Source organism: Stegodyphus dumicola, chromosome 3, assembly GCF_044657685.1.
Source record: "Stegodyphus dumicola isolate Sdum_Otavi_A_Nest chromosome 3, ASM4465768v1".
Classification (NCBI taxonomy): domain Eukaryota; kingdom Metazoa; phylum Arthropoda; class Arachnida; order Araneae; family Eresidae; genus Stegodyphus; species Stegodyphus dumicola.
Window position 1 is genome coordinate 13,842,131 of NC_140770.1, and position 20,474 is coordinate 13,862,604.

The window sequence follows — 20,474 nt, forward strand, 5'->3', positions numbered from 1 at the left end:
AAATGCCACAACAAGACTTGATGTTAGCTGAAAAAATTGGTTTCCTGGATAAGACCAAGCAACAACCACAAAACACTAGTCAGCGCCGGTTGGTGGAGATAACTGTATTGGCATAGACTACAGTTTCGCGCTTGATAAAACAAGAGAATGAACCGCAAGAAGAATGGGCACAATGTGAAGGACGAGGAGGAACTTCGAAAAAATAGGAGCGTGAAGGCAAGGGACCCAGATGTTGATGAGGCCCTTAATGAATGGTTTGCCACTGTTACTGGACGATCTGTGTGAGTAAGCGGCCCAATGTTAAAATGCAAAGCAGAAGAACTCGCTAAAAAAGCTTGGCCACGATGACTTTAAAGCTACGGACGGTTGGTTGTCTCAATGGAAATCAAGACATGACATAAAATTCAAGAAAGCATATGGCGAGAAAGAAAGTGCTGATAGTGCAAATGCTGAAGAATGGAAATCAACAAAACTGCCCGAGCTTCTTGAAACTTTTTCAGCAGATGGCATCTGCAATGCTGATGAGACTGGGCTGTATCATCGTGCTACACTGGACGGCTCGTTAAGTTACAAACATGTTGCACTCTCTGGCTTCAAAAAAGCGATGGATCGCGTATTTGTGGCAGACAGCTGGCGAAAAGTGAGCAGTGAGACAATTCAGAATTGTTTTTCTCACTATGACTTTAAGCAATTAAAGCACTTTCTCACTATGACTTTAAGCATTAGATGTTTGTGGCGATTTTCTTCACGTGCAATCCACCAAGAGAACACGTCAGATCACATTGGATAAGTTCTTCAAATGTTAATTGGAACTTGGTAAGAAATTGTTTTTATTGTGCTTCACATGATGAGTATCACGGAGATCGTTTCTTAGAATTTGTTTCTAAATTAATTTTCTCATTCTCAATGAAAAAAAGCTTGACTGTAGTTCTTGTTTGTACATGTATGTTCGCCATACGTGTGTACCGCACCATAAAGTTCATAATTACATTTTAGTATATGATTTACATATACAATTACTGTTTGCTACATATAGCACGTCCCGTCTTACAACATAGGACATGTTCGTGTAATCGGACCAGCCGGTTATTAGAACCAAAATGATCGCTTCCCGACATGGCCCGATTAAGCAGAATCGACAGTATTTTTTTAACTACACATTCCAAATCTACATATATTTCAGAGTAACCCTTAAGCACAGATGTGGAGTCTGTATGAACTGCATCAATATTCTAGAACAGTGAAACAGCTTATACATTATATAGTTATTCTTCTCCAAAGTACTGAAAACATAAAATAATAGTTAACATAAAATATAAATACTCCTAAATTTTTATTAAACTCAACCCAATAGTTTTTTTTAATATAATTTTTTAAATTGGGCCGCGATCATATAGACCTCACCTATGCGTTTAAGTTACTTTTTTCTTGCATGAGGGAAAGACTACTTCTATCATTTCAGCAGCTGGTCTGATAAGAACTTGTTTAACTCTACAGGTTTGACATTGGAACTATGAAAAAAAAAAAAAAAAAAAAAGACAGAAACCAGGTGATTTTTTGCCAAATAAAACGAAAATTGAAGGATCTTTTAGGAATTCAGTGAAGGACTATTTTCTATCTGTGAATGCATGAATGATCTTCCCATTATGTATTCACAGATAGAATGACTCGCATTTCATATGTGCCCCAAAAATTAAAAAGTGTTATTCTTATTTCTTCAATGCATCATTCGAAATCATAAGACCTTGAAACTGGGAAACCAGAAATAATAATGTTTTACAATTTGACTAAAGGAGGTATAGATAGATGCGTTGGATGAAAAAAGTTCTAAACATTCTACAAGCCGAAGAACAAGGCGATGGCCAATGGCCGTATTCTTTAGGTTACTTGATGCAAATGGAATTAATGCACATGTAACACATCAATTGTTGAGAGATAGTGACAAATTGGAAAAAACTGATTTTTTGATGGAGTTATCATCAGAATTAGTGAAACCACATACAGATTGGAGGCTTCAAAAGGCAACTGTGAACTGAGAAATAAAAATGTGCATCCAGAGAGTACTAGGAGTCTTTAGCGGAATCTATTCTAGCCCAGATATAACTGATACCCTTAAAAAGCATAACTTACTTAACATACTTAAGAATTAAAATATACAAAATTATTTGTAAAAGAGGTCCCCACCCAATTTAAAATTAGATCATAAAAAAAAAAGGTTGTCGAAAAAATGAAATTGAAGAATAATCATATAAAAGCAAAATTTTGAAAATTATTCTTGTGATTTACTTTATGAAATACAAAGGTAAAATACATATATACTAATGATAATATGCAAAATACATACAAAATATTTATTTGAAATGAAGTTTAGTCTGATAAACTTCAAAACTAGGCTCAAGGCAAAATCCTAACTTACAATCTTTGCAAAAAATTTGCGTTTCTTTCCGAATTTTTACGTCAGTGTCTTTTTTTTTTTTTTTTTTGTTGTTGCAACAAACAGCACGCTGTCTATGAGGCTCTTTCTTGATGGGACTGGAGGGTACATGGCTAGTAAAATGTCAAGCAGTTTGTCTCAGGGTACTGAGAGTTGAACTACAGACATCTTTGAGCTTTGAAAAGAGTGAGCAAAATGGTGCAAAACATGCTTGCATATTTTTCAGAAATATAGACAACTAACACCATCTGTTAAACCCAGATCTGAATAAAAAATTAAACATTGCAGAAAAGCCAAAACGAAACTATCCATGGGAGAGCGGGCTGCACAGTTAAATAGATAGAAAAAAATGGATCCTTGCAGAATTCGTGGGTTGTGCAAATTTTGCTACTTCTATGTTGCCTGTTGAAACCGTAGAATACGCAATGAGAGGATTAAAAAGCAACATTCCAACAGGAAATTAAATAATAGTCTTGACCTATATACACCATTGGTTTGGTTTGGCTTATTGAGATTACGGCAAAGCACACTAGGGCTATCTGCCTAAGGGAAGGGATGCCTTCGTGGAGGACTTTGTAAGGGAAACTGGCTCGTATACACGTTACACATGGGGAAAACTACGAAAACACGCATGCAGCCAGCCCCTTCGCGGGATTCGAACCTCGGACCGTACTACCAGTGTTCAGCGACTTTACCGTTCGGCCGCTGGTCGGCCTCTATATACACCATTAAAAGTTAATGTAACCAACTCTTCTTATATGCAAGTAAGCCAAATCAAATTGTTGCCACAGAAATCCTAGATAACAATGTGCAAATAAAAAATGCCAGGGTTTTAAACAATGTCATAGGGCAGTGCAGTGCTTTCAAATACAGGATACCTATACAGAGTTTTCTGACATTTGAAGCAAATTTCTATATTCCAGCCACTCACCCTGACTATTTTGATGGCTCAACAATAACTGAACAGCATATTTCATCAGTTCACGCCTTTTCAAGGCTGGTTGGTCATATTATCATACAACCAGTGAAGTGGGTTATGACACCAGGAAAGTAGTGTGTATATGGGTAACATAAAAAAACATATGTCCAGGAAATCCACGAATAACATAATATGCAAGCGAAAATTGCCACAGCGCATGTAGATTAATTCTCAGCCCTTAGACATCTTTTATGAACATCCTGAATAATGAATCATAATCCCATATCCAAAGCACTCTTTTTCATATACCCTAGACTTTGTGCTTGACATTCACGATAATGTGTATCACTCGCTTGGCAAATATACCAAATTTCCAGTGGTAGCATGAATGAGAGACATTAATTTTATAGGCCCCCAACAATTTGAAAGAAAGCAATTCTAAAAAATAAAACAAAATGATTTGCACCATGGTGCAATTAAGAGGACTAAACACAGCCGATTTCAATCAACAAAAATTTCAGGATTTGAGTCATGCAAATAAATTTTTTTGAAAGTGCTACAGGACAATGAATTCTACAGTAAAAGAGGAAAGAATAATAGAGTACTTCTGCAAACCAAAGTGGCAAGTAGTATAAACGTTATGAATTGCACAGCTGCTGTAAGATAGCTTCCTGCGCCAGGAAGTGGTAAGGAAGAGCAGGGTTGCCATATTTGGCATGAAATCGGCCATTTGCTGACACAGTTTGAGTTATGCCATACACAGAGCAAGAACATTCTACAACAAATTCTTACCAGTTTTACCAAGAATGTTCTCGAAGCAGGTCAAAAGCTATAGAAAGTATGTTTAGTAGTAGTTCTTGAGCTCAGAAGTTAACTTGAGGGCGACCGAACCGAGTTGGGAGCTGTACTTCAGTGTTTTGCCGTGAAGCTATCTTCACCGTTATAGTCTGATAACCTGAAGGCTGTGTTTGTCTTTGTCACAATTTTTTTATGACTGTAATGTACCTTTGGAACTGTCTTGTCTAACACTGATGAATAAATTGTGTTTTGATTTTTCATCAATCATTCTAAATTCACTAACCTGTAGAACGCAACAATATATATATATACAGTCAAAAGTTGTTAATTCGGACACCCATAATCTGGAATGATCTATAATCCGGACCTCAAAGCTAAAAACTCACAGGCGTTTTATGCGTGTGTGTAAGACCTTGACTATTGCGCATATGCATGTGCGCAAGTGCAGAATACGTTTTCGCCTGCATGTTTAATGTATAACGGACGGTGTAAGCTAAAATTATCTAATTATATATTTCAGTTAATGTTAATGATTGCGTTGTTCCTTAAACTTCGAATTGGATCCCGCTTATTATTTTTTGCAGACTGTAAGAGCAATTTTATAAAAGTAAACTTGAACTTTCGATTACGTCAAATAGAATTTCCGATGCTGGAACTTCCAAAGGATCTACAAAACGAAAGTATGTTTCGATGTCCAACAAACAAAAAGTGGAATTGCTGCAAAAAATGGATAAAGACATGAAGAATGTGACAGAGAAAACGAAAAAATTTCGATTGACAAGTTAGTCGGTATTCTCGGCACAGCAATTAACGGGACTTGAACAGCGGAACTTTGTAACTGAACAAGAAATTATGTCTGTTTATAGAATTAATGAGAAAGTATTATCACATAAAACGAAGCAACTTAAACAACTTACTTTTTTTTTTTTTTTTTTTTTTTTTTTGTAAATTTTGATACCCTTTAGTTCATAATTGCTCATTATTTTATAAATTACGGTTTCATATTTTTAATTTTAGAATTTCTGCATGCCATCTTACGAGATTTAAACTGATGATCTATAATTCGGAAAAATCGATAATCCGGAATCGCCGAAGTCCCGACGAGTCCGGATTAATGACTTTTGACTGTTAACATTTACCGAGTTTTTTATGAAACAGAATATGCACTATAAAGTACAAAAAATCAACTTATCTTTTGAATAAGACAAAGAAATTAAAAAGAATCATTAAAATCTTTTAAGTTCCAAGCAACAAACTTAAGCATATAATATTTATCTAAAAAACATAGAATAAGTAATACAAAATACTGATCTAACAGTGTTAAGAACTACAGATGGAATAGCATGTGTTAATTAAAATTACAGAGTTCATAATACACCTGAATGCAATTATAAATTAACTACAAATTTAGCCTGGGTGACTTTATGCTGTAACTAGTTTCCCATAAGTTTCCTATCATATTTTAAACATATAAATGATATAGTTTTGCTCCATTATTAACAACTCAAAGTTGCCAAACCTGTAATTTAAGATTACAAAAGAAATAAAAAAAAATTACCTTTCTTTTCATCTTGCAAAGTAACTTGATGCCACTCGATAACAAATGCTGTTCCTAAAAAATATTAAATTGAAATATAAAAATCAAATGTGAAATCTGAATTCCATACTCCAATATATATTATTAAATGTTTGAAAGTTATGGGATGCAGAACAGTCCTTACTGAGGAAATATTTCTATCTTCTCAATTAAGTAGTATAATAACCAAAGCTATGCCTAGGCACTTAACCACTTGATGCTAGAAGTGAAACGTGCACCCCAATATACAGTGCAGTAATAATATACTAAACTATATTTTAAATTGAGAAAAGTTTTGTAGTTCAGTTAAAATAAATAACTTTGAAAATAATAAATAGTGGTATATGTAATAGAAAAACAGCAAATTTTTAAACTTTTTTATATCCTAATTATGTTGCCTTTATAAAAAGAAATTCACAATTTTTTAAAAATTATTTCATTACTTAACAAACTATAAATAGAACACCTGATTTGACAGTTTTTCCAACTTAATTAAAGCCCTTATACAACTTTTTAAGCTTACAGATGCTTCTTTTAAATTAGCAAAAGTGACTATAAATGTTAAAAATATTCTTAATATAGTTTTCAAATCCAAATATGGTTGAACTTAATTGAATTTGTGAATTAATTTTAAAAGGTCTTAAACTGCTTTATTCTCCAGAACCATTATAGTTGCATGATTTTTAAAACTATATAGTATTTCGGAAGAAAAGTCTTCAGAATTTACATCATTCCAGTATTTAAACGTTAAACTGCAAGCTGTTTCTTTAAATCACCTAAATCTAATAGTATTAATTTTTCAGCAGTGAGAAATGAAGAATCGGAAGCGCATAACTGAATTATTTTAAAACAACAGATTACAATAAAATCAATACAGAAATCTACTGTCGAATAAAAGTCATGAAATGTAGAAATCTGAAAATATGAACTACAGCAACTTAAAAGCACTATTTAAAAACAAATAAAATATACTTTAAATTGTTTCCAGAAAAAATTGTTAAATGTTTTTACATAATACTAATGAAATTTAGGATCAAAGACTAAAAAGGGCAACATCAGTTCTTTATATATATCATTTCATTTGCCACATTACCTCTAGCTACAAGTTCTATGCAACCAAAATATTTGGCACCACAGAAATTTTACATTTTTGACTTTAATTTACTGGCAGTTTGCATATGATTCAATTTTTCTTCATTTATGCACATTACACAATAATATTTAATATACATACAGCAGATGAATTATATTAATTATTGATAAAATTTTATATTTATCGTTGATAAAATCTGACGCTGATATTAGCAAAATGATTTATATTAATCATTGAAAAAATCTGATGCTGATATTGGCAAAATAAGCCACTCAGTCTTATAAATTCCGCTGATCATGTTACAAATACTGTTGGTATTTACAGTGTTATGAATTTCGTATATATATGGATAATTTTAGTTAAATTATACTACTTTTCTGTATAATGTAACACGGAAATCTAGAGAGAGAATGCTCTGTTGGAAAAATAAGAATACAGAGGCAAGTTTATTTAATGGTAAGTAAATGGCTTTCTCGCTAATTTGAAGAGATATCGCCAATGGTTTTAGCAACCATTTGGCGACGCCTGGGCCTGGTCCCTGTGTCACCATAATATTGTAATTGAATAACTGTAACTGACTTTAGATGCAACTGTAACCATACACCTTCCATTAATTTCTGAAGGCAATAGAAATTTCTCCGCAGCCAGGTGAAAACTAGATAAGGACAGACAGAGCATGCGCTTCCATTTTTTTGTTGTTGTTAGCTGTTTAGTTCAGCTTAATTTAAGGAGTACTGAGATATCTCCGAGTTAGCTTCACTCTTTACATGTGCTTTACATTGTGTTGTGTTTAACGTTCTTAGTAGTTTGAAGTGTAATTACTGATTATATTCTGTGAAGATTTTTTTGTGTAAAATTGCAGAACCGTGAAGTGTTTTCTTTGTTAAAATAAATTACCTGTATGCATTCACTCTACTGCAAACTCATATGCATGCAACAATTTTACTGGCATAAATTTATGTACAAGTTTATTATTACGTACAATTTGAGCATGCCTTATGTTCTGACCTTTATATGCACATTCTGTTTATATTTTATGATCTTTAAGTAATTTTTAATTTTTGGAAGACTATCAAAAATCTATGGTAGGATATAGGCGTTTTAAAAGCCTATCTGTTTCATTTTCCGTCATGGCCTGAAATATGTCTATGAGGTGTCAGTTACCACTGCTTTTAAACACATGTAAACGATATTTTTTACGGTTAATGGACCTACCACGAAGGTAGCTAAATAACCCACCACTAAGAAAGAGAAAAAAATGTATCAATGATAAAATTCATGAATGTTACCCATTTTTCACTGCACTCCTTCTAAATGTTCCTACATTTTCCCAATTTTTTAAATTCAGTTTTAAAAAAACTGTCGACTCAACAATCAGTTTAAAACAGAGATATTAGTTGAAAGAGAGATATTAGTTGATATTAGTAGTTCTAATTTTGTTGCAGTTTCTTGCACAAGACCATGGGATATAATTTACATTTATTTAAAAAAATTTTTGACTGAAAATAAAATTTTAATGCTGATGATGAGTAGCAAAATCTTCATTACCGTGCTAGCCAGTCTAGCCAGTCTCATTTTCAGATATGATTATTTCATAGTTTTAAATTCTAAAATTTTAACAAAGCTTTGTAAGTCATCATGCCAATATTTTGCTTGCGTTCAAAGCATTTCAGTTTGACTTAATCTTCATATTTGAACAAATAATAAAAATTTACTGACAGCACCACAAACTTCGCTTTTTAAGTCATAAATAAATTTGAGTTCATGCATAATTTTTAACCCATTCTATACTAGTACAGTCACTTTCATATGAAAGTTCACAGTGCTTCATAAAATGCATACGCGTATCTTACTGTAATTATCTAGCGAATCCAGAGTCATAATTTGGATGAATTGGAACAACGGAAATGCAGCCTATTCTATGGATTGGACAGTTTGCACACATCTGTCATTACTTGAACACAAATAAACTCTTCTTAGAACAGAAATAAAGTATAAAACTATGCTAATGAAACTTACCATTGTCAAAATATCTGACCATGGAGTCATTGCTGAGACTTGTGTCAAAATTTGCCATTAGAGGGGCAATATATTGTGTAGCAGCAAGCCAACTATGCATATAATCCCCCATGTACACAAACCCTATAAATAAAGTTCAGAAAAAAAGAAGAAAAAAAAGCTTAAGAATATATACATATAACAAATATACACTTGCATAACATATACAAACATACATATGATGTTACATATAGGATCATTAGACATACCTGGTGTTAGTTTTTCTTTCAACAGAAATAAAAATCATAACTGTTATTTCAAAAATATACTTTGTTTTCTTCAGAAATGGTTATTTCACTTGCTGTCCCTCCCCACCACCCAAAAATTTTATGTTTACTTATTTCAAGCCGATCCTCACTAAATTATGTAATACAAATATAAAAAAATTATCTCTTATATTATTTTTATGTTAAGATACTAAATTATGTAATACAAATATAGAAAAATTACCTCTTATATTATTTTTATGTTAAGATAGCTATAAGGTTCAATACCATAACACTACAACAAAATAAATTAACACAATTTTTTCATTAATCCAAAATTAATTAACATGTGAAACAATAAATGCAATGCACATAAATGAAAGCAAATACATCTAAACAAATTAAACAATAATTAAAGCTCAAGGTAAGATAAAATCATTTACAAAAGTATTTTACATGGTGGTTAGTTTCTATTGAAGAAATTTATTATTAAACCCATACAACTTATACTTGCTAAGACTAAGTGATTTAATTGTTTAATTTATGCACTTTTAACATTTACCTGCCACATGATTTACACTTAAAAATTAAGACATGATTTAACTTTAAAGTTTTTGATATGAAGGATACATGGCTTAAAAACTATTTGATAATACATACATTTTTAATAACTTGTATCTTTTGATTACAGTATTTATGCATTTTTAATATAATTTAATTTTTAATATAAGCATACTTCAAGTACTTCATTGCACACTACAAATCACAGCTACTCTTCTGGAAGAATCAGATAACACTCACACTCAAGCCCAGCATTAAAAAAAAAAAAAAAAAAAAAAAAAAAAAAAAAAAAAAAATCATGGACTTCATATAGCATAATATAAAGACTGAAAAGAATTTTTCAATATTAATTGATAAAGTCGGTAGAGATATATATATTTTGAAGTTATTAACACTAACATTATTAACTACTCCTAAACGTAAATTTTTAACTTATAATGAAAAGATCCTGTGATATCAAACAGTTGGGCAAAAATACCTCCAGTTGCTATCGTGATGTTCCATAAAGGGTGGCCATAAAATGGAAAATCAAAAGACAAGGTAACAGTCTGCAAGGAGGGAAAAAATATCTATAAATAAAGAACAAAATATTTTTGTGCAGGCTAAATCTACAATAGCAATTTTTAGAAGTACTGAAAGGATGAACAAAAAACTTACAGCTGCTCTCCTGTGAGAATCGGACAGCATTTGGTGTACAACGTACTTGTCTTGAGGAAGTTCATCAAAATTAACCCAAAAGGCCATCGCCTGTCCCTCATCTGAGAACAATGTTGAATTATAATAAACATGATGATCAATCTGCAATGGGAATGAAATAGTTAATAAGGATGCCACACTAAATATATATATATATATATATATATATATTATCTTCATATTACGATAATTTAGGTTTTCTAACAACATTTAATTACTGTGAGATTCAAAAATGGTATTAAAATAAATGGACATATTTTTTAAACAAAAAGTAAATAAATTAAGTAAGCCTCTTAAAAACTGAAAAATTAAAACTTTTGAATTTCAGATCAAAAAGCGATAATTTTGATCTATATTATAATTTCAATGCTGATTGATTAGTTGAATTTAAGCAACAGAACTGAATTCTGAAGACAGAAAAGAGATGGTGAAAAATCCACCACTCTGCAATTATTTCCAGAAAATGCAACTTGTGGATGTTTATTCTACCCATCTTTTAGAAAATTTTATAGTGCTTTGGTGGAAATAATGGCATTTTTAATAGATCATCAACGAGACTGATCATAGTGAAAATGCTTATAAACATTAAAAAAAAGGTAAGGGAATTATGCATGTCTTATTTATTGGAAAATTACTTATCATTTTGCCGCTTAGAATTATGCAGCAATTCTCTGTAATACACATCTCTCTCTAGAAGCTCAAATTCAAAATGGAATTTAAAATTTTTCACCCACAGAAATTTACAGCTTAAGGCCAACTTAAAGATTAAAAAATAAAGGAAAAAAAGTTGAAAGATTTCAGATTTTAACAGCCTCCCAAAAGGGTTTGTTAAGGTTTTTTTTATGCTCTTGCTGAGCTCACACTCTAACCAGTCTGCTCTTGCACTCACTCCAAATAACCTCCCCTCCCCTTTTTTTGTCTTTTAAACTTTAATATTCAGCATTCTTTTCTAAGTGCAATTCAATAGCAAAATCAAGTCTTTTAAAAGCACTGTAGCAGTTTATGTTTAGAATTCAGGATGTAGTATTAAGGGTAGGCATATATTTTTCTATTTTTTTTTTTTTTTTTTTTTCAATCTTTTCTCAGTTCATCATATAAACGTTCAATTTTCTTAGTAAGATGGCTAAAAAAACTTTTTTTTCCCCCTTTTTATTATTAACTTTTTGTGTGTTAACTTTATTAAATATTATGTTCCTTCCACTTACGTTACATCAAATTCTAACAAAAAATAAAAATACTTTAAAACAGCATATCTTTAGAATTACCAATAGAGTGTTTCATACTATGTTGATATTTCGCTGTAATTTTAATTTTTTATTTATTTATTTATTTTTATTAAATTAGCCACTTACGTCAGCTGCCTAAAATAGTTATCTTAAAAAAGTATATAAGGATTTCAATGAATCAAACTAGTGCAATTTCACAAAAAGACATCTCATTTTAATATGTTTGTTTAAAACAATCACATCAAAAAGTATGAAAAAGTACTCTTAAGAACTGTATTTATTGCTTTTAAATCCCTTCCTTACTCAAGGTTATTAGTCAATAACTTTCCAGATTAAATTGAAAGCATCACTGTTTTTTCGGCTGCGAAGTCACATTGATTCCATAGAGCTAAGAATGTTAATGATAAATGACAAAAATCTTGTTTTTACCAAATGGCAAGTCTTATGCACTGCAGATAAGAATATTTTATTTCAAATAATCAGCCACTGCTCGCTTTCAAATTGTTGAGTTTATTAATCAAAAATGCATTAAAATTTCACAGAATATGAAATAAACAATAATAATTCAAAATCCAAGCTTCCAAATGCGTGCAGGTGCAGGTGGAGGACTATGTTATTAAAAATTTGATGGTTCTAAGTACTGTCTTTTTTTACAATGGAAAAAAACATAATTTCATAATGCTGATTCTTAATCATTTAATTTACTTATTCTTCATTATTTAATAAAAAAATCTGATGCAGATGCCACATGACTTCCGTGTGCAGCCTATTAAATTATATACATTTTTTGCTGCATTTCATTTAAACTTACTTCCTCGAATTTTATTACAGATATATTTCTCATTCAATTAATTCAGTCCTCACTTCAACGCAAGGGGAAAATACATAAAACCTCAAAGTATTTTCACAAAAAATTAAAAAATACAGAAAAATCTAAAACATCAAATACAGTTAAACACAGTTAAGAAAAGAATTTCTGCAATTTAAATTAGTTTCTACAGCAAAACAAGATGTTCAGCCAATGGGCAAAAAAGCCAAATTTTCGTTGCGCAAAAATTTCAACTTAGCTTTTGGTCTCGCTGGATAAAAAGACACTGAAGTTGGTGCACCGACTTGATTCATTATACCACTAAGAGTTTCAAATGTAACAACACGTTAAGCCTAGAGAAGACACTTTTAAATTTTCGATATTTCTCCAACTACTACATGTGAATTAATTAAAGACATAAAAACCTTAACTAGAGCATAATTCAATCACTTTTAAAGCAAAAACAAAAAAAAAAAAAAAAAAAAAAAAAATACTAAAGCTTCATTCAGACAGAGCATTAAGGGCATAAGTGGTTATGCCCTTAACGCTTACTCCATTGCCAAGGCAACCAGTCTGTGCAATGTCACAAAATCTGGTTTAGGGCTCGTGGCATAGGGTTCAAAGTTTTCAACTTTACGCCGAGTTTATGATAAGCATCGACCAATTGGAGCGAAGCGGCGTTCTACAGAAAATTTCGCTGTCACAAAACAAGCAGAGCGAACGCGGGAAAGTTGTAGACACATCCCAGCATGCGCAAATTTAGCTTCTCTCATTGCAAACGGCTTATACCCCGTTCTCGCAAGTGTGAATGGAATTCCCGTATTTTATGCCCTTATGACTACACCTCTATGCCCTTTACGCCGCCGTCTGAACACAGCCTAAGGCTACTTGTTTTCTTGTTATGCAAAATACATACATAGGTACATACAGACATCATGAAAAGATTTCTCCTGAATCCATTTCAAACTCATTTTACAATATGTTTTGGAAACAAGCACCCTTTATTCTGTCAGTACAAACAGATGTCACAGAAAATCACTGTTCAAATGGATTCCAAATGCGCCAAAATGGATATTTTCATTGAAATGTGATACTCGAAATTTTTCGCAACAACAATACTTCCTTTATTTCATACAAGAAAGTCATAATAGAGGAAAGTAACATTTGATAGCAACAATCTGAAAAGTGAGTCAGCCATCTAAAGTGAAGCGATGCATACAGAGATACATCGCAATATCCTATGTCAAGACTAAGAGCCCCTTTTAGGTTTTTAAAAAAATACTCTTATTTTAAAAAGAGCAAATCATTCTTATATTTTAAAATGAGCCTCCAAAATTCTCGCAATATACCTTACAATGATAATATTTTAACATGACAGAACTGATAAGATGCAATGAATAAAGCTTGGAAAAATACTTTTTTTAATGATAATTTGAGGCTGCTTTAAGAAATCTTTGCTGAAAGGATTTGAAATCCTGTCCTTCTCATTTCATTTGGGTAACTGCTGTTTGAACAACAATTTAAGGCCTTTCAAATGGGTTATAATACAGTCAAAAGTCGTTAATTCGGACACCCATAATCCGAAATGATCTATAATCCGGACCTCAAAGCTAAAATCTTTCTACGCATGCGCCACGTTGACGCATGCGCATAGGCGTTTACGCGTGCGTGCAAGACCTTTACGACTACGCATATGCGTCTGCGCAAGCACAGAATACGTTTTCTCGTTCGCGTTTAATGTATAACAGACGGTATAAGCTAAAATTATCTAATTATCTATTTCAGTAATGTTGACGATTGCGCTGTTCCTTAATCTTCGAATTGGATCTGGCTTATTATTTTTTGCAGACTGTAAGAGCAATTTTATAAAAGTAAACCTGAACTTTCGATTATGTCAAATAGAATTTCCGATGCTGGAGCTCCCAAAGGATCTACAAAACGAAAGTATGTTTCGATGTCCATCAAACAAAAAGTGGAATTGCTACAAAAAATGGATAAATACATATCCTTTGTTTATCTAACCGTTCCGAAATCTGTTTATCACTTTCACGCTGCTCTGCACGTGGGGGGGGGGGGTCGCGGCGCGCAATGAACTGGAAGTTGATCTGTCAGCACTATCGTTATCTTCAGGGCAGATGTTTTTATTTTATTCGGCTTATAATTCCTTACTAAATGTAGTATTTTATCTCGATGTACTCCGTCTTTGATATGATTTAAATCAAATTCCTCGTCATTATAAATATCACGAATACAAATCAAATAGTTTTCTGGTTGCAATTTTCTAATTTCGGCTATGCGTAATGTATGCTTTACGCATGCGTGCGTTGGAAGAAATGTTTAATAAAGTAAACAAATAAATATTAAGCTTCTTTTTTTGTAAATTTTGATATCCTTTAGATCATAATTGCTCATTATTTTATAAATTACGGTTTCATATTTTTAATTTTATAATTTCTGCATGCCATCTTACCAGATTTAAACTGATGATCTATAATCCGGAAAAATCGATAATCCGGTATCGTCGAAGTCCCGACGAGTCCGGATTAAAGACTTTTGACTGTATTATTTTTGACTTTTATTTATTTCTCACAGCTTATTTTACCGAGACTTTGGAAAGTATCTTATATCTTGGTTTGGTATTTTTTAGCATATGACTCTTAACGATGTTGTTGAGCACATGAGAGTCAGATGCTTTGAAAATAGTTAAGGAACAGTTCTGTAAATCAAGCTAAGTTTATTTATTTTTCAAAAAGTAATGGACAGTTCTTAACGCCTCTGTATCCTTTCATGAACATGAAATTTCAAGCTTAACTGAAATAGGTTATACTCAAAACGTGTGCTCGCACAGAAGCCAAAGAAGGTCTGAATGGTTGGCTAGTTTAATATGGCAAAGAACATGAAGGCTATCTGCCTAAGAGGATGGATGCCACTTCTCTTTAGAAAGTTCTTTATGAAGAACTTTCTAAGTGGCTTATATCTATGTTACACATACAGAAAACTACAAAAATGCACATGCAATCATCTCGTTCGTTGTGGTTTGATTTCAGGTTAAATTACCAGTTTTAGTAATCTTAGCCATTCAGCAGCTTGTCAAACTAGAATATCTACATGTAGTTTCTGTTCTACACAAAGGTCTGCTTTTTAGCTACTGATTTATTTCATTTTTAAATAAACAAAATTCTGTAGTTAACTTTAAAACAACTAGAATTTAAAAGAAAACTCCACATTTAAATTTACTTGAATATCATAATTTCAAGAAAGCGAGGCACCCAACCAGTATGGTGGTTAGCATTGCTGATTGCCGTGCCGTAGGGACCACGTTTGAATTCCAAAGAGGGCACTGATGTTTATAAATAGTTTCTGTGTGGCATGGGGTCACTCTAAATATGCGGCAAGCTGAAAGTTCTCTTCAGAGGGGGGGGGGAGAATGATTGAGCTGAATCCCACTGCTACTTGTAAGGTGCTCAACGCTGTTATCAACAACAGCTGTATCTTGCGCTCATTGCGGTAAGGAATCTCGTGGGCTTGGGCTGATTATAGAACAGACAAGTAAGCATTAGTCAACAACAACAAAGAAAGGAAGAGCTACATAACTGATTTGATGATTCATTCAATACTGAAAATACAGTTAGTTGTTAATCACTGTATACATCATGCTGTGACAAAGGAATGAAGTAAATGGCTACATATGATGTGCAGCATCTTAGGTGGCTACAGACCACAGAAAAGGACTTCTTGGCAAACCCTTTACACGAGTATCAAAATGTAAGTCCATAGCATCAAGATAACGGTCAAATCTGAATGCAAATTCATCCATTAAGAAAGAGATGAAAGAGGAAATTAAAGATGGCAAAACCTGAATATATGCATCATTTAAAATATTTTAGTAATAGGAAGTACAGTACAAAGTCTTTAATCCGGACTCGTCGGGACTTTGGAGATTCCAAATTAGGGTTTTTCCGAATTATAGACCATCAATTTAAATCTGGTTACAATAGCATGTAAAAATTATAAAATTAAAAATATAAAACTATAATTTATGAAATAAACAGCAATTATGATCTAAAGAGTATCAAAATTTACAAAAAAAAAAAAAAAAAAAAAAAAAAAAAACTTAATATTTATTTGTTTATTTTATTGAACATTTCTTTCAATGTAAGCTGTTTAAATTCGTTTATCTGCTAAAACTTTCTCTTTAATTCTATAGACATAATTTCTTATTCAGATACAAAGTTCCGCTGTTCATGTCCTGTAATTGCTGTGCCGAGAATGCCGACTAACTTGTCAATCGAAATTTTTTCGTTTTCACTAACCTCTCTGTTACTTTCTTCATGTCTTTATCCATTTATTGCAGCAATTCCACTTTTTGTTTGATGGACATCGAAACATGCTTTCACTTTGTAGATCCTTTGCCAGCTCCTCCAGAATCGGAAACTCTTTTTGACATAAAAGAAAGTTCAAGCTTACTTTTTATAAAATTGCTCTAACAGTCTGCAAAAAATAATAAGGTGGATCCAATTAGAAGATTAAGGAACAACACAATCTGCAACATTGAATAGATAATTAGATAATTTTAGCCTAGCTTATATTGTCCGTTATACATTAAACGCGCATGCATAAACGTATTACGCACATGCGTAAATGCATATGCGGATGCGTAAAGGTATTATGAGCATGTGTAAATGCTACGCATGTGCAGAAAGTTTGTAGCTTTGAGGTCCGGATTATAGATCATTCCGGATCATGGATGTCCGGATTAAAGACTTTGTACTGTATATGTCTATAATTTAACGGTTGCAAAAATTAAAAAAAAAAAGTCTTATAAAGACTTTTATAAGACTTTTTGCAAAAATTGCAAAAATTAAAAAAAAAGTCTTATAAAGACTTTTATAAGACTTTTTTTTTAATTTTTGAAGACTTTTATGAACACTATGTATATATAAGATATTACATTGAAAAGAGAAAGGAAATACGAAAATGCTGTCATAACTTACAGTTGTGTTTGTAATACTTGAAGGCTTTGTTGGCAAAACATCCGGAAATGCAGAACTAGATGGCGTAGACGTGGTACTAGATGTAGTAGATGATGTTACATTCAGCACTGACACACTTGAAGCATTGGCAGGACTTTCAGTCACAGTTAAATTATATTTGTCATTAGCAGAGTTAGTTTGTACTGTCGATAAATCTACTGTCGTAGAATTAACAGTTGATGTACTCAGCTGAGTTGAATTTTTTAAAATTGTTGCAACAGTTTTTACATGAACATCGAAGTTTTCTGATAAACTTTTCCCAGGATACTTTTTCTCATCTGCTGATGATGCTTTCTTAGGAGGTGGAAGTGCAGCAGATCTTTTTGACAAATGGTAGAGGCTTTTTGATAAATCTTGATTTTGAAAATAGCTACCATCTAAATCTTGAAAATCATAACTATAAATGGATGGATTTAGTTGACGTTGATCTGAAAAAATAAAAACAATAAAAAGTCAATTTTAGAAATTACTTAATTTAGCTCTTATGATTATTTTGTACTTAAAACAATACAGAAATATAATCAAGTATGTTGAAAATAATAAAACAGCTTTGGTTACGTGGGGGAAAAAATGACAGTATGTAAACATCAGAAGGGACAGGAGTTAACGTATTTTTTATATAACTCAAAATTCTGACGACAAATGACATAGTTTCTTCTTCAGGGAAAGGGAAGAAAATTCCCCTCCAAAGGAGAATAACATATGTTGATTACTTTGATGAATAATGGTTTTATATAAAAAGAATATTTATCTTAACTTTTGCTTCGGATAATTTTACACTGGCATGTGTTTCTTTCACAAATGTAAAATGATGAGTTTACACGAGACTAATCAAAATGAAAATAATTAATTTGTAATTATAACTAAGTACAGATCATTTAATATATACTTTCAATTCTTTATTGGTTCACGGTGTTCCTATACAAAATGTCTGGTGTTTTTCTGATAAGAAATACCACCTCAGAAATGTGTCTAAAATACACTGCTCAACATTGAAAATGCAACACCAAGAAGGAGTGGTCAGAAAGTGATGAATTTGGAAAAAAGAGATAGCAAACAGCAATAAGTGATCTTTATTTTAAAATGATAGTCAGGATACAGAGTGAGAACGGCGTCGGCTCAGTAGGACCACCGTCGACAGCGATGTACAAAGAAACATGTCTAGGCATAGAGTCCAATAAGAGTGCGAATGGTGTCCTGAGGGGTGGCTCTCCATTCCCTTTCAACCATCAGCCACAGTCCATTTTCTGAACAAGGCAGGGGCAGAGTCTGCAAACGGCGTCCAATCACATCCCACACCTGTTCGATTGGTGACAGGTCAGGAAAGTACAATGGCCAGGGAAGCAGCTGTATACCTTGCAGAGCATGTTGGCAGATGCGAGCACTGTGTGGTCGGGCATTATCCTGCTGAAAAATTGCATTAGGCAGCCCCTGAAGGTAGGGGATTGCCACTGGCCACAGTACATTATCCAAGTATCGGTGGGCCGTCATAGTGCCTTGAATACGAACTAGAGGTGACCTGGAATCGTACGCAATAGTGCCCCAAACCATTATGCCACATTGTCGCACGGTGGAGCATTCCACAGCTACTGCTGGATTAGATCTGTCTCCACGTCGACGCCACGCACGTATGCGGCGACTGTCACTGGATAAACAGAAGCGTGACTCATCTGAGAACACGACGTTTCCACATTCTGTCATCCATATCGCTCCAGTCCGACACCATTCTAAACATTGGCATCTATGCTGTGGGTTCAATGGTAGTCTTCTTAATGGACACTATAGTGCAGGCCACGTTCAACCAATTGACAGGAAATAGTTCTGGTCGATATGGGAACATCCAGGCTATCTTGCACATGCTGCAGAATCGCGGTACAAGTGACTTGCGGGACCGCCACAGCTTGTCGGTGGACGCGTCGATCCACGCGTGCTCACGTCACTCTGGCTGCACCTGCACCCCTCCTTCTTCCCACATTTCCTTGTTCCAACCATGTTCGCCATAGCCGATGCACCGTGCTCCCATCCATGTGGGTATCAGCTGCGATTTGACGTAAGGACCAACCCGCTGTTCTCAGCCCGATCACCATACCCCTCGTAAAATCGTCTATCTGCTGGAAGTGCCTTCGTTGACGGCGGCCTGGCATTCTCTCCTATTACACGTTTCCTCCAAGACAAAACCCAGCTTTCTTTGATAACTGTTCTGGCAGAAATAACGACACGAATACTGCCCATTCTTCCCATTCCTTCCCTTATATCTTACTTCACGTGCGTCGGAGAGCTGCGCATTTCACATTATTCGCATAACTCAGTGACATGCGTCTGCTCTAAAATTTGCAAATTTCAGACCACTACTTCTTGATGTTGCATTTTCAATGTCGAGCAGCGTATTATGCCAAAAGGCATGTCTGCCAATCGTTGTTAAGTCATAATACAACCAGTTAGCAGTTCAAATGCTAGGAAAGATGGTAAAAAAGAAAAAAAAAAAAAAAATTATGGATCGTAATTTTTACAATCGTCCAAAAATGTTCTTTTAAAATTTAATATGGTTTACCGATAGAGATTATCAATAGATGTGGCCCAGGTAGAATAGTAAACATTTCATTGGGCATTAGATGAATATATATTTACACTAACATGGGAACATTATATATCTTTTGTATACGTATTTAAAAAATGAAAAAATATGTTACATAATTCTATAAAAATGTTTAATGTTTTTAATCCGATACACCATGAATTAAATGCATTTCTATTTAAATCAATCATAATAAAAAATAAAAGAATCATACTCTTAAGAACTGCATCTATTGCTTTTAAATAGTTTAAACAGATTAAATATGGAAGAATAATACATATCATTTCGTACATACTTTTCCGAATGGCAACAGACTCGAATGAAAAGTAAAACAGTGCATTTGAAGATTTAATAATCTTTCAAGACTAATAAATTTACTGTCATCACAGTCAACTCATTTCAACTATATATAGTAAACTCTTGATTAACTGGAAGCATATTAGTCAGGCCTCATCTAAATAGGTTAGGTTAGCTCATCGCGAAACGATGAA

The 20,474-nt window shown here is 33.1% G+C and overlaps 1 protein-coding gene across 3 annotated transcripts in view; it reads right to left on the bottom strand.

Moving 5' to 3' along the window:
* The window catches only part of LOC118191338 (plexin domain-containing protein 2-like), a 121,136-nt gene that overhangs the window by 23,264 nt on the left and 77,398 nt on the right, over nt 1-20,474 (bottom strand). For 2 of the 3 annotated variants that reach the window (XM_035362136.2, XM_035362134.2), the window contains exons 2-6: nt 17,370-17,836; nt 10,303-10,443; nt 10,124-10,214; nt 8,840-8,962; nt 5,710-5,763 (exon numbers count right to left, since the gene is read on the bottom strand). In XM_035362136.2, coding sequence (XP_035218027.1) covers nt 5,710-5,763; nt 8,840-8,962; nt 10,124-10,214; nt 10,303-10,443; nt 17,370-17,836 — 876 coding nt within the window. The remainder of the gene's footprint in view (nt 1-5,709; nt 5,764-8,839; nt 8,963-10,123; nt 10,215-10,302; nt 10,444-17,369; nt 17,837-20,474) is intronic. The other variant, XM_035362135.2, reaches the window with a different exon arrangement.